Source organism: Crotalus tigris, unplaced genomic scaffold (genome assembly GCF_016545835.1).
Source record: "Crotalus tigris isolate CLP2741 ecotype Arizona unplaced genomic scaffold, ASM1654583v1 scf7180000018371.15429387391:27106975, whole genome shotgun sequence".
NCBI lineage: Eukaryota > Metazoa > Chordata > Lepidosauria > Squamata > Viperidae > Crotalus > Crotalus tigris.
This window is the reverse complement of record NW_024096970.1, coordinates 12765175-12780392: the sequence shown is the minus strand read 5'-3', so window position 1 is coordinate 12780392 and position 15218 is coordinate 12765175. Positions and strand designations below refer to the sequence as shown.

The 15218-nt window shown below is 37.4% G+C and overlaps 1 protein-coding gene across 5 annotated transcripts in view; it reads right to left on the bottom strand.

Annotated features, from left to right (window-relative positions):
* Positions 1-15218, bottom strand: part of MICU2 (mitochondrial calcium uptake 2) — a 72908-nt gene that overhangs the window by 38277 nt on the left and 19413 nt on the right. For all 5 annotated transcript variants that reach the window (XM_039351457.1, XM_039351455.1, XM_039351454.1 and 2 more), the window contains exon 2: positions 1967-2114. In XM_039351457.1, the coding sequence (XP_039207391.1) occupies positions 1967-2114 (148 nt within the window). The remainder of the gene's footprint in view (positions 1-1966; positions 2115-15218) is intronic.

Sequence of the window (15218 nt, the reverse complement as noted above, 5' to 3'; positions counted from 1 at the left end):
GGGTCGCGGGTGGAGGCAAGGCTGGGGCAACGGTATGTGTGCCCACAGAGAGGGCTCCGAGTGCTGCCTCTGGCACCCATGCCATAGGTTTGCCTCCACTGATCTATACATTGCATGTATAAGAAACTGCCACCAGAATCAATGATTACATCAGCATTCTCTTTAATAAAAACAATTTATGAATAGTTAGTTTTAGAGCTAGATATCAAATGAATGTCACACATTTCTTTGCAATCTAAATTTTATAAATTCTGAGCTTTATAATATAAATTTTATTTAACTACCACATTAGTTATCTGTTATACCAATGTTCAGACTAAACCTGACAGTATCTCAAAGGCCAGTAATTCAACCCATGTTTTCCTGCATACAATGCACTTACACTATGTTTCTTTAGGAAGAACAGACATATAACCTTTTGCTATTCAAAAGTCACTATTTTATCATTTGTGATAACGTTGTAATGCAAAAGAAAAATGCAGCATTAATAATGACCCTTTGGTAGGATTTCCCACAATTTGGAGTTGTCCTTTCCAGGTATTTAAGTAGAAAAGCAGAGCAAATAATCAGTCCTAGCTTTGCTTCCTGTTTTGCTTGGAAGTTCTTTCTACTACCATTTATCCTTCCAGGGGCAACTCACTTGACTCCATGCCCCCTAATGTTTTTCTGGCCATTAAAAAGTCAAAATGCAAAAAAGGAAATGGCTGCAATTGGACCATCTCCTGACTCTGTAATGTAAAGGTTTGGTGACAAGGAGATTCAGCATTTCCTTGCCCTTTGGAGATAATTCAAACTCAGAGGTCACAAAATCAAATGATGTTATTAAGAAAAATAGGATAAAACATTAAAAAATAAAATAAAATGAGGACATTCAATATGAAAGGAAATAATTACAAAGTTTACATGAAAAGGGTAAATCCAAAAGAAAATCCAGTGCTCCAGACAGGCCACAAGATGGCACTATCTCCCCAAAAAAAGAGTCTGAAAAATATAAGAAAAGTATCTTCATACAGTTAACCTTAAATATGCTGAAATCAAACATCCAATTCTGTAACTTATATTCTAGAAAGATAAGAAAAATGAGACTTAATGCAACCGAAAAACAAAAATGAATCCCTGACTAGATATTTTACCCTTCTCCATAAATTTGGATCCTGCAATGCACTCTATACAGGGCTAATCTTCCAGGTCAGAAGTGGGGAAGGCACTTAAACCAGGGGTAGGCAATCTTGGCTCTTTTATGACTCCTGGACTGCAACTCCCAGAATTCCTGAGCCAGCATGGCTCAGCTTGGAAACCTTTCCCCTCAGCATGGCTGGCTCAGGAATTCTGGGAGTTGAAGTCCACGACTCATAAAAGAGCCAAGGTTGCCTACTTCTGCCTTAAACATTTATCATCTAATGGGAGCTAGGAAGTGTGCCTTTTCCATAGCAGCCCCTGCTCTATGGAACACTTTTCCCTCTGAAGTTCAGCAGGCCTCTACTCTCCTACTCTTCCATAAAAGACTTGGACTTCAACTCCCAGAATTCCCCAGCGAGCATGACTGATTGGGAAATTCTGGGAGTTGAAGTCCACCCATCTAAAACATGTCAAGGCTGAGAAACACTGCATCAGAGGTTATTGGGCAAAGTGAAGTCCCATTTTTCTACAGAATTTTTTGTTTTAAAAAGGCCAAACTTCCTCCATATCTGGCAGGGCAAAGGGCCGAGGTACCTGTGTATATGAACAAGACCAAATTCAGTTGTGGGAGCATAAATGGAGAGTCTCTAGTCTGCTGGTTGTATTCAGAATAAACTGCATTATCTAACTCAGTTTGTCTCATTTTAAAGTGATACACAAATAAGAAGAAATTCTCCTTCTTAATTTCTCTTTACTAAAATCAGAGAGGAAACTCTAATTTGGCCAATGGACAAATCGGCATTCATTCAATAGCATTGTTTAAATCAAAAAGAAAAACAGCACTTACGCTCTGATTTGTCAAACATAACTGAGAACAGGAAGTCTCTTGGAGTCATGTAATATTCTCCTTCATATTCCAAAGAAGCAAATTGCATAAAACGTTGCTTTCGAATGGAAAGCTTCTCTGCCATCTCTTCATCCACAACATCTTCCTTCTAAAAAACAGGAAAGGATTTAGCAAATACAGGTAAATTTATTCACGACTAGAATCACTAGCTATGACTCAGCAACAGAACAAGACCTGAAACTATATCATTGCTGCATGCTGCAAAACAAATACTTATTTTAGACTAAGGCGATTGTCAAAAGGATTGTTAGCGATTATGCACACATCAGTTTGTGGGTTTGTAGGCGTGCATTAAAAAAAAATACTCCTGAATCTTACCCAAACTCTTGGATAAGATGGAAACAATGAGGTGTGATTAATTCTAAATGTATTTTCACTTCATTAGATGGTGTCCAACGCTGTGTCATTAGACAGAAAAGACAAAAAGACAATACAAATAATCAAAGGGCTAGAACAACTTCAAATAAGACAAGATGCCTAAGATGCTTTAGTTGAGAAAAATTGTGTAAGTGATCAAGGGAACTGGGAGAGAAGGCAGCTGTCGCAAGAATAAATGCTGCTATGGGGAGTGGGGGTTGTTGAACAAATGCTGGTGCACAAATAAATGCTACCTCTTGGGTCAAATGAATGAATGCTGTTGCGTGAATGAAATGCTAAGGCTTGGGGGGGGTGCCCCACAAGGCAATGTGCAAGGTGGGCATAGTTCGAAGGGGAGATAGGCAGGTGGGGGGAGTTGGCTTGAGGCTGTGAGGGACAAAAAGTCTAGAATGGCTTGTATTGCGTACTTGCTTAATGATCTGTGATTCTTGGTTAACAATTGCAATGGGGACAGACAGGATTGCTGTCTCCAAGTGAAGCAATCACAAGACATCTCATTACATATTGCCAGTGGTAGGATTCAAATATGTGAACAACTGGTTCTCTGTGTGGATGCCACTTCTGGAAGTCCGTTCTGGGCAACAAAAAATTAGCTACCGGTTCTGCCAAAGTGGTGCGAACCGGCTGAATCCCACCACTGCATATTGCATTGACTTGGCAACTAAAATTGTTGTCCCAACTGTGATTGTAAATTGAGGATTATCTGTAATTTTAGGAATTATTTTGGAAATACTAAACTGAAATCCACTTTCCTGTATCTTCAGTTTATTATGTAATGCCCTAAACTCTGCACTGACAGAGAAATAGGTCTTAACTTTCTTCTGTGTGAAACTACTTCATGTATTTTAAGAATGTTGTATTTTTCCTTTCAGTTTTCTCTTCTCAAAGCTAAACATATCTATTCCCTTAATTTGTCACTCCAGGAATTAAGTTCCAATCTTCTGTTAACCTTCATTGCCCTTTTCTGAATTCATTCCAATTTGTCTGAATGTTTTTTAAAATTCCACTGAAAAATAGGAACAATATTTAAGGTAGAGGTCTAACCAATGTGAAATAAAGTGGAACTATTCTTTTCAGTCATTTGAAAATATGCTACTGACGCACTTATCATTTTGGAATCACGTCACATTGCTGACTCATATTTGGCTTGTTAACAATTCAAATTTGAGGAATACTTTCACAAGCACTATTAATTACCAAGCCAGGCTGGTTCATCTGAATTCACACTTTATTCATTACATATTCTTTTCTATGTATTCTTTTCTTATATCTCTTTAATCCTTCAATTGTTTCCTTCTTTATTACCATTATTTGCCTTGCTTCAAAGTTAGAGGCCTGCAAAAGGACATTCCACTTATGGAGAGAGAGAAAATGGTAGCCAGAATAAGAACACTGCCTGTTGTCCATAAAAGAAAAATTGCAAAAGATTACAGAAGTATTACGACATAAGTAACAAGAGAGCTAGATTGAATATTACTGCTGCCTATGAAAACCAAGTTTCTGTTAAGTCAAGTTTCAACTCCTGTTGACTTCAGAATGATCTCCTTCCTCCCTCTATCTTTTTTAAATATTTTTCCCCTCCTTTGTTTCCCTTTCTCTAAATATGTGAAGACCAAACATTATACATGAATTCATAAATATACTTTCAACTGTACATTCAAATCCTTACTCCATCCTCTTATAACTGGTCCATACCTCAGTTCTAATTAATCTTTAAAGTTAAACCACTGAGGAAGAACTGAGTCGGAAGAGCTTTTGAAATGCAATGCAAAGTAAGGAGGGTGTCCAGTAAAAAGCAATGCAATACTGCTCTGAGTTTAGTGTGCGCATCTAATTTCCATTTATTTGGTGGAAAATGAGTTTTACAAAAACAGTACTCAGTCGAACTAAACCATCTGTAAAAGATGAACATAAAGAATGTACCTGTGATTTGGGCTTACTTTCTGATATAAAAGTCTGTGTCTGTCTGCCCATCCATCATCCATCAATCTTTGATCAATCTAGCAAACAGCACTAAGCAGTAGCCAAAGACAAATTTCGTAGAAACGAAAGCAAAATGCCTTTTCATCCTGCCTTTACTCTTGCTCTGAGTGAATGTTTTATATGCCTTTACCTGATTCCTTAAAACTTTTTTAGCTTAAATTTCATGGACGTGTTAAACAGAATAGTGTATTCAGCTTTTTTCGCTATATGACTCAGGGGTTTTCTCTCCCTACATCATTGACAATGATGACTGAAGCAGTGAAACTGCTGGCACTCTCAAGTGATGCCCTTCAACCAGCAACTTAAAAGTGAGTCATGACCGCAACTGAGTTTTGTACTTGCTACAGAAGGAAGACCTGTTGGCAAAAATAAAAAAAAATCACAAGGAATCTGGTAGTATTTTTCTAACAAATGTTAGGCTTAAGCTGGTGAGATCAGCAGCTTATGCTTTTCAACAAATTGTTAGAAAAGGTGCTACCGAATTCCTTTTGTTCTTGTTCTGCAATTCTTCCCTTTGCTGGAGAAGTTGAATAAAGCCAGCTGAGCTATAAGTGCAGTCCAGTAGTATATGCCTATTTTCCAAAGATTTCCTGCATATCTCAAGAACAGTTTCAAATTTTACATTCTAAGAACAAACAATTAGATAATACTACTGGTAGTAATTCAATCACAAGTTCCTTTAGTTTAGTCTACCTAAATTCAATAGGACTTATTTCCAGTTACATATAAACACAATTATGGTCTAAGTAGGCAAATCTGGTACTTTCAAGATATATTATATTACAATTTTCAGAATTTTTGATAGCAAAAATTACAGTCCAAAGACTGGGGAAAGTTGATCTAATATTAATCACCAGAAATATAAGCAATTTATTTGAAAAGTGAGTCAAAAGCATGGCCTTCAACTAGACCAGGGGTGTCAAACTCAATTTCATTGAGGGCCGCATCAGCATTGCGATTGCCCTTGGGGGGCCGGGTTGGTGTGGCCAGGGTGGGTGCTGCCTACTGGGTGGGTGTGGATGGAGTGGGTGTGGCCTACTGGGTGGGCATGGCTAGCTCTACATCGTTCGCGTCAACGGTGCTTCTGGGGGCCTGGGCAGGAGTGGGACAGATCTGAGGATCTCTGGCAGAAGGGGGTGGGACCGGGGCAAGCACCAAGGCATGCTGCATTTCTTCATTTCTCACAAAGGGTGACACCTCCCCAGCATGCACCCAGGGGGCGGGACTGACACAGCAGGGGCTGGTTCCTCGCTGTTTCTGGACAGCTTGTGGAGCTAAGACTGAATGCGTTTCAGCATAGATGGCCACCACAAAATTGTACATTGGCTCCTGGCCGGCCTGGGCCAGGGCCAAGGCAGCAGGGGCTGTTCCCTCACTGTTTCCAGGATGGCTTCGTGGGCCACATGAAACCACTTTGCGGGCCACATCCAGCCCCCAGGCCTTGTGTTTGACATGTCTGAACTAGACTGAAGAATATCAAAACCTTTTGGCTACTGGTACATGTACATCTATACAAATACTATGGATAATGGTATCAAAAGTTTCCAAGAGGTCAACTAAAACAAGAATGGATGCACTAGCCTATGCTACTCCCACCAGAGATGATATAAAAATGTGACGAATATCATATCTGGGCTAGAACTGAAAGGGGTCTAGATAATCTGCTTCATCTACGTATTAAGTATTAAGAATGGATCAACTAGAACATGGATGTTGATGTTTCACAAGTGATAGAACTAAGAGGAAAAACTGCAGTGGCAAATACTGCAAAGTTTATGTTACACTGATTCGAATAACCTAATTCCTTAAAAAAAATAATGATGAATTGATGATGCATTTTAATTAAACTGAGCCCATCCATTTAACATTGTTTACGCTGGTAATCAATATATACATACCAATGTAGGTGCGGGTGTGAATGAGTGTGTAAGAAAGAAAACACATTTTTGAGGCACAATTGAACTATAAAATATATTCAGTTAATGTTTAGTTATTTTATTGAAACTACAGATGGTATGAATTCAGGCATTCTAATATATCATATATGCCATAGTAGCAAAACATCAACTGAAGTGAAGTAACAAAGAAAAAGATTTCAGCCTTAATTATGAATTAAATGTTCCTGTAATTTTACGTTAGACCCCTTCTCATGGTAACTGGAAACATTAATGTTAGATCTCTAATACTTAGTGGTGAATTAGACTTCAATGACTTCAAAGAACTCTCCAATGACGCAAATCATTTCTCCTTTCATTGACATACCAACTAATCAGCTGCTAGGAAGCAATTTGTATCTGAACATTATTTACACAGACACAATCTGTAACTTGCAGGGAGATAGGCTTCAACACAGCAGTATTTCCTGCAAGCTAATTTTTAATTTGAACAAGAAATCATCTTAAATTATTTGGAAAGAAGAAAGACATTGATTTTTCTCTTTCTTTTACTCAACATAGAAAAACTACCCCGAGGCAGTTGTAACCATACATGTACAAAGTACCTATCACCAAACCCTGTAAAGCTTAATTCATTTATCTCAGGAATGAATAATGGGTCTTAAATTACAGGCAGTTAATTCTAACCAAAAAACAGATGAGAATAAAAGATACTATGCATTTCTTCAAATCTTGATACCATAAATAATGTGTTCCCTTTCCTTCATTATTAACTTTTGATCTTTATGAATACCATCTAGTACTTGAAAAATGTACAGTTGTGCGCAGTGAATAGTGTTTATTGAAGGGTCATTTTTAAAAAACTTGGTTCCTTTCAAAATGAATGGTTGGTTCCAGTTTTTTTCCAGTATAGTACAATTAAATGACCTTTCTTGCTCTTTCTCACACATTTACACACATTCCTTTCTTGCAGTCTCTTATTCTCTCTCCTCATATTTATAATTTAATTCCACCTTCTATTCTAACATACAAAGATTTGTGACTTCAATTCTGGTAGAAGGTTTGAATTCCATTAGAATAACATCTAACTACCTGTCTCTGAGGAGTCCCAATAAGGATTAAACTGATTGCCCAGAACCACCAGGTGAGTAATGTAACTAATCTTTGAAAAATAACTTGTGATCTTTCTTGGGAGTTGATATAGTCTCTATTAACTCTCTCTCAACATCCCGAGTCTATAACCCATCCTTGCTAACATCAAAACCACCATGATTCTGTATAGTTTGCTGTAGATCATTCCATCTTGTCTCCCACCCCCTCAACCTGATACTACCAGATAATGAGGGGAAACATATGGAGATCTCAATTTAATGATGCATACTAGGAGAGAAAATCCCAAAGATATTACACTGTCAATTCTCTGATGAATCAACCTGAATAAATCTCAATCCTCTAAGGAAATATTAATTCATCAGGGAGTTCACCCTAAAGACTTTAATCCAAACAACAAAATTCATGAGATTAACCTAGCCCTTCAAGACTTAGTCTCCTTTGCTTCCATCACAATAAGACACGTTGAAGTGATTTCTACTGAATGATTTCTAGATACTCAATGTAATATTCAGTCGGTCTCATGGAATAAAGCAGGCTGGTAACCTTTCTTTTAGTTGCTTACTAAAGAATTTTGACATTACATTATTTCTGAAAGAAATATGAGAACAAAAGTCTGAAGAGCTGGAAAACTAAATATCCTTTTCACTTCGGACAACCTCTAGTCTGAAAGGCGGATGTGTCACACAAGAATTGTTATTTGAATTCTTAAATTAGAAGTACTGTATGTCCTCCATCCCATTTATATAATGCTCTATTACCAAAGAGCTGAAATTGGAAGCCAATGGATTTGTTAATTAGTGTCTACATTTTTCCTTATGGAGGAGAAACTAATGGGACAATGACTCTTCGGATTTGGTGGAGGACTTCCTACTCAGTTCCTAAATTGGAACAGATTTCAGCAAGAGATTCCTCTAAAGAGTCTAAGGACGAAGGAATTAATTATGGAGGGTGGAGACTGATTCAACTGATCATTAAATTTGACCTACTGATTCTAAATATCTTGATTCCCAATAACCAAGGTTAGCTTACTTTCTGAGAGGCATTGGCACCAATACAGTATGGTTGACTATGATATTGCTTAATTCACTCACTACTGGAACTGATTTTAAAGTAGTTTTCTATCCTAATAAGTGATCACTCATGCTTTCTGCACCTTTGTTCTTAATATTCTGGTATATGGCAGAACTGTAAATAATCTCAACACCATAATTACGTTTGCTAGCAATAATGGGAACAAATTTATTCCTGCAGGAAATTATGAGGATTGAATGAAAAATAATGATCTAAATAAATGAAACAGGCAAATAATCCTTAAAATAGCTCTTTTGTTATCTCCTTTTACTAGGCTAAACACTTTTGCCAAAGACAGATAAGCTTCTTAAAGCTTTCATGAGAGAATTCCACATTTTGTATCTTTAATCAATTTTTATTAGTGATTATTCTAAATTTCCCATAAAAATTGTTACATCTGCTCCGCTATGTTTGGTAGTACAGGAAGGTGGCTCTGAATTACACTCAAATTTAGATGATCAGTTATTTGTGTGAAATGTTACTAACACTTGTTACTAACTCTTGTCTCTAACATGCTAATTCATGCTATTGCTTTTTTAAAAAAAAAATTAAACCAAACCTAACATCCTAGCATGTCAGCCAGCATTTAAGTTGCATGTTCACATAGTACAATACATGCAAAACCATATGGCACAATCTCTATAAGCATCTCTATGGTACAATCTCTACAGCCTTATCCAAACATAGACATTTGCAATTTAATATTTAAACATCAGAGTGATAGTCAGAACTCCTTTGCTATTGATTCAGAACATTAAAGGTCATAGTAACTACCATAAGAAGACCATATGTTCTGGAGATAAAGGTTTTCAATTATAATTGTATTTCAATCTTTAGTATATATTCTCAAAGCTATTGAATTATGAATATGTTCCTGTTATTACATCCAAACTGCTAAAAAAAGTTACATATTTATGATTATTTTTGGTTTTGTTTTTTATTCCAGCAGAATCTAACTTGGCTCAAGATTATTTATTTTAATATAAACTGGGGGGGGGGGGAGAAAAAAAGGAAGAAAATGTGAAGAGAATACAAAGGCAAGTAGAGGCCACAAGTTCTAATAACCAACTTATTTAACATGTCATATATTTACATCCAAGCTGCAAGTTACTATACTGAATTGCTTTACAATGCCATTACAATAAACTACCAATTAATGCAGCTACAGGTCACTATTATTCCCTTACCTACTGTTGAGCTTTCCACAGAAATGTCAGCCACTAGCCCAGTGGTGGCGAACCTTTTAGAGACCGAGTGCCCAAACTGCAACCCAAAACCCACTTATGCATCGCTGGGTGCCAGGAGGGCATGGCCACCGAGCTGTTGGCTCGTGCTTGCTCACTCGCTCACTGTCTGCTCTGACTCATGCTCGCTCTCAAGCTGTCTGCAGCAAATGCTGCTTCCGCAGAAAGTTGCTCCTTTTATAGCTTCTCGCCTATTCCCAGACTGCACATGCGCGGAGAGGAGAAGGGAGCAGCTCGGCCCAGCAATGGCTCGCTTGCCACCAGAGACGGCTCCGCGTGCCGCCTGTGGCACGCGTGTCATAGGTTTGTCACCACAGCACTAGCCCTTGTTTGTTATGGTATTTAGCCATAGTTACCTGCTTATTTTTTCATATATTCCTGTACAAATTTTGAGGTTAACGCACATCTGATAAAGTAGGTCCCAAAAACTTCCTGGCACTGTAATACTGCTTAAGATAATAGAAGATGCTTACTTTTCTTACCTTTTAATAGCAAGACTATCCAATACAGTTCCCCTTCTGAAATATTTCCAATGAGTAATTATGGGTTGCAATTTTTAGTGGAGAGCATTCTCAATATATTCAGTCATTATTATTTGTATTATTGTATTATTATTTCAAATTAGAAATTGAGCCCAGTTAAAGTGAATTTGAATAATGCTATGGGAAGTCCTGACTCAAATTAATCCAGGTTTGACTTATGTGTATCCAGCCAAGTATTTCAATTCACCTCTCTCTCTCTCTCTCTCTCTCTCTCTCTCTCTCTCTCTCTCTCACACACACACACACACACACACACACACACACACACTGTTGCTTCAAGGTGTATGTATGTATGTTGCATATATTCCGACTTTCTATTTCTTTGGCTTTCCATGGATGTTTTTATGAAGAGAACTATTCTGTGCTGCACGTATTGCAGCTACAATGCATATTCTTGAATTCTCAACTCTACTTCAAGAGTCTTACCTCAGGCTCTCCTAGAAGTAATAAAAAGTCTTCAACAGCCATTTTTACCTAGACTCCATTTTGGTTTGCCAGCTATGACCCTTCTTCTCCTTCTTCCCAGAAATGTTTCTTTTAAATCTCCAGCTCTCTCCTCCTCCTAACCAAAAGTAGCAGACCTCTTTGTTAGGGAAAATATATTATTTCTTCTACTCTCAGAGTCTGCTATCAGCTAAAACAAATAACATATCCTGGTTGGATGTATGCATGACATAATAACAGATAATTTTGGATAACAGCATGCCTTGCACCTTCAGTTATACCAGGATGGAACTTATTTTCTATACACATTCCAATCAGGATTTCATCTGGTATATAGTACGTTTTGCCACATGGCTTATGCTAGAACAGTGGTTCTCAACCTGTGGGTCAGGACTCCATTTGGGGTCGAACGACCATTTTACGGGGTCGCCAAACAATGCAGTCTGCCATTTTTTCCCCTTTTCCTTAGCTGTGCTACTCCCTTTTATTCTATTGGCTTTTGAAAGCCAATAGAATAGACTCTCTTGAATAGAGTCTAATTCTATTGGCTTTCAAAAGCCAATAGGAATTGTCCAGGCTGTCTCTGCCTTGCTGAGCCCGCCAAAAGTCCCATTCTGCAAACAGTGCTGCACCAGTTGAGTAGTCCTCGACTTATGACCGGTTGAGTAGTCCTTGACTTACGACCGGTTGGGGATCGCGGCATTAAAAAGGTTGAGAACCATTGTGCTAGAAGATAGATGGGGAGTGGGGGTTTGGAATGTGCCCCTGCTAGTTTTCCTAGAGCTCTCAGCAGCTTTCATTGACATTTATTATGGTATTTCTGGCTATACTGGGCCTCGGGGATAACGTTTTTCCAGTGGTTTATGTACTTTTCTGTTGGGATGTGTCCAAAATATGCTGAAGGATCACTGCTTGATACCTATGTCTCTTCAGAGTTCTATCTTGTCTCCTATGTTTTTCATCATGAAAAAATCCTTGGACGGTATAATTTAGAGCTTTGAAGAAGGATCCCATCTGATTAAATGGGCTCAAAATATTCAAGAACCAATTTTATTGGATAGATGGGAGACAATTTGGGTTAGAAATGTAAAATTTACTCAAGCGCAAAACTTAAGAGAAAATTTTTATAAAATGTTTGATAGATGGCATTTGGATCCCCAAAAGTTGTCCCGCATGTATCCTAATTTACAGCCCAAATGTTGGAGATGTGGAAGCTTAGATGCAACCTATTTTCACATTTGGTGGACTTGTAGAGATATAAAAGCTTTTTGGATTAAGATTTGGTGGAATATTCAAAAGATTTTTAAGAGAAAGATAAAGTTTACTCCACAATTATTTTTGTTGGGTATTACGGTTGATTTTGATGTTAAAGAAATTAATTTGATGTTGAATCTTATAACAGCTGCAAGATTATTGGTGGGGCAAAATTGGAAGAAAAACTCTTTGCTTACTATGGAAGAATGGATACTTAAGTTGTCTAATTTAGCAGAAATGGCAAAAATTTCTGCTTATTTGAAGGACTATTCACAAGAAAAATACATTTCGGTTTGGAGAAGATGGATTGATTATATTCAAAAGAAATATGAGACTGAAAAGTATTATCTTGCTTATGAGTAGATTTTAGGTTATTGTTAATAGTTTAATATGATTGAATTTATACTATTTTTAGTGTTACGGTTAACTGTATTATTATTTTTATTTTTAATTTGTTAAATATTTGTTTTGAAAAAGGAGTTAAAGTATGTTATGGATTTGTTTGTTAGTAGAGTTGGGTAATGTTAGTTAGATTATGATTGTTTATTTGTAACCCTGTAATCAGCTCTGGAAAGTGGGGGAGGGGGGAGGGGTGGAAGGGTTTGGGGTTATATATTGTAAAATTTTTTTAAAACTTTTAATAAAAAAAGAAAAGAAGGATCCCATCAATTTGCTGACAGCACTCAGTTCTACTGCAGCTTGCTTTCTAATTCCAAGGAAAAGAATCAGTGCCCTTGAATGCTGCTCAATGATACAAGATAGGGAGATTACATAATACCTGCACTAAAAGATTTGGACTTGTTAATAGTTGCTTTCTAGGCACAATTTAAGTTTTGGACATTTGAAACCCTATGAAGCTTTGGATCTATCTTCAGGGCTGTTCCTCCTGCTACGAACTTAGCTAGTTACTAATACAGCAGGAAGGCAATTAACCAGTGGAACAGCTTGCCTCCAGAAATCATGCGTGCTCCATCACTGGAGATTTTTAAGAAGAGGCTAGACAGTCACTTGTCTGAGATGGTATAGGTCCTCCTGCTTGAGCAAGGGGCTGGACTAGAAGACCTCCAAGGTCCCTTCCAACTCTATTCTATTCTAACCTTTTCCTCTTGCCTTCATGTGCAGAACATGGAATAATGAGCTTAATTTACAGAAAGGTATTTGGAATGTTAGGATAAACTCCCTAATAGTAAAAACAGACCAACAATGAATATTAAGGGTAATTGTTGAATTGGATAGGTCTCCGATGTGGCTGCTTTAATGTAGATACCTGCATTGAGCAGGTACTTGGGCTCGATCAACTAAATAATCTTTTGTAACCTTATGATTCTACATACTAATCAAGTTGTATGTCTACGGTTGACCAATTCTTAAGAAGAATATGGAGACTTCACTTTCACAAGTATAATTAGAAATAGCTTCCATATAAACGGGCAGTTCAACCTATTATGATGTTTTTTGGACTCATTGAGATATTGCCTTAATGTACAGTGATTTTAAACCAAGCTCTTAAACATGGTGCTCAAATTTACTGTTGTTGTTAGTTGTGAAGTCGTGTCCGACCCATCGCGACCCCATGGACAACGTTCCTCCAGGCCTTCCTGTCCTCTACCATCAGCTCACACCTACTGCTTCAGTGACTCCGTCCAGCCACCTCATTCTCTGTCGTCCCCTTCTTTTATTGCCCTCGATCTTTCCCAGCATTAGGCTCTTCTCCAGTGAGTCCTTCCTTCTCATTAGGTGGCCAAAGTACTTGAGTTTCAATTTCAGGATCTGGCCTTCCAAAGAGCAATCAGGGTTGATCTCCTCTAGGACTGATCGGTTTGATCGCCTTGCAGTCCAGGGGACTCACAGGAATCTTCTCCAGCACCATAGTTCAAAGGCCTCAATTTTCTGGCGCACAGCCTTTCTTATGGTCTAGCTTTCACAGCCATACATTGCAACTGGGAAAACCATGGCCTTGATTAAACATATTTTTGTTGGCAGGTTGATGTCTCTGCTTTTTAGTATGCTGTCTAGATTTGCCATAGCTTTCCTCCCCAGGAGCAAGCGTCTTTTAATTTCTTGCCTGCAGTCCCCATCTGTGGTGAACTTGGAGCCCAGGAAGATAAAATCTGTCGCTACCTCCATTTCTTCCCCATCTATTTGCCAAAAATTGAGAGGGACAGATGCCATAATCTTGGTTTTCTTAATGTTGAGTTTCAAGCCAACTTTTGCACTCTCCTTCTTCACCCTCATCAAGAGGCTCTTTAGTTCCTCTTCACTTTCTGCCATTAGAGTAGTATCATCTGCATATCTTAGGTTGTTGATATTTCTTCTGACAATCTTAATTCCAACTTTTGATTCATCTAGCCCTGCCTTTCTCATGATGTGCTCTGCATATAAGTTAAATAGGCAGGGCGACAGAATATAGCCTTGTCGGACTCCTTTCTCAATTTTGAACCAATCAGTGGTTCCACGTCCAGTTCTCACTGTTGCTAAATTTACCCTAGACCATGTATTAATAAAGAGACCATAGGTTTGTTTGAAACAATACATTTATATGCAAAATATATTTGGCTTTGAATAAATGTACACTTTTTTGGCAAAGTATATATCTTCTGTGTGAAATATCAGGAGGAATATCAGTATGGCACATTTTCCAACAATTACTTCATATTTCATGCTACAGACTGAAAACTCAGTCAAACACACAAAGCTGATTCAAGAACATATTATTTCTGGAAATCTACAGATGCTTTAACAATGAGAAATTTTGCTGAAATCGTAAATGTTTTATTAAAGGAAATTAATCCAATAAAATTTAATACCTCCTTTGAACACTTAATTTTTTATTTCTAAAATACACACTAAATAGAAAACCATAATATTCTCTTTTGTAATGACAACAAAAATAGTTATATTAATAATTTAATATACATTCTAAAATTATTTTATTATATTCTTCCTATATTCAGAAGTTTCATATAATTGTTTAAAACCGGTCTGTTTTACTGGCTAGTAAATCTGTAGAAACAGATTCAAGGTTGGTACCCTCACATGTATATGTTCTTTTGCTAATACAAAAGTTCCACAACTCAGCCAGTATTGAATAAAACTGACAATATGTTAATTATTAGTCATGACTATCATTAGGTTTTTAGCCACAGAATCTAGAAGACCAAATCCGAATGGATTTAATGTCAAAATAAATTAATATACCAAATGGTAGACTGGATTAAGAAAGAAAATTTGGTGTAGTGATCAAGGCACAAGAATAGTAACTAGAGTT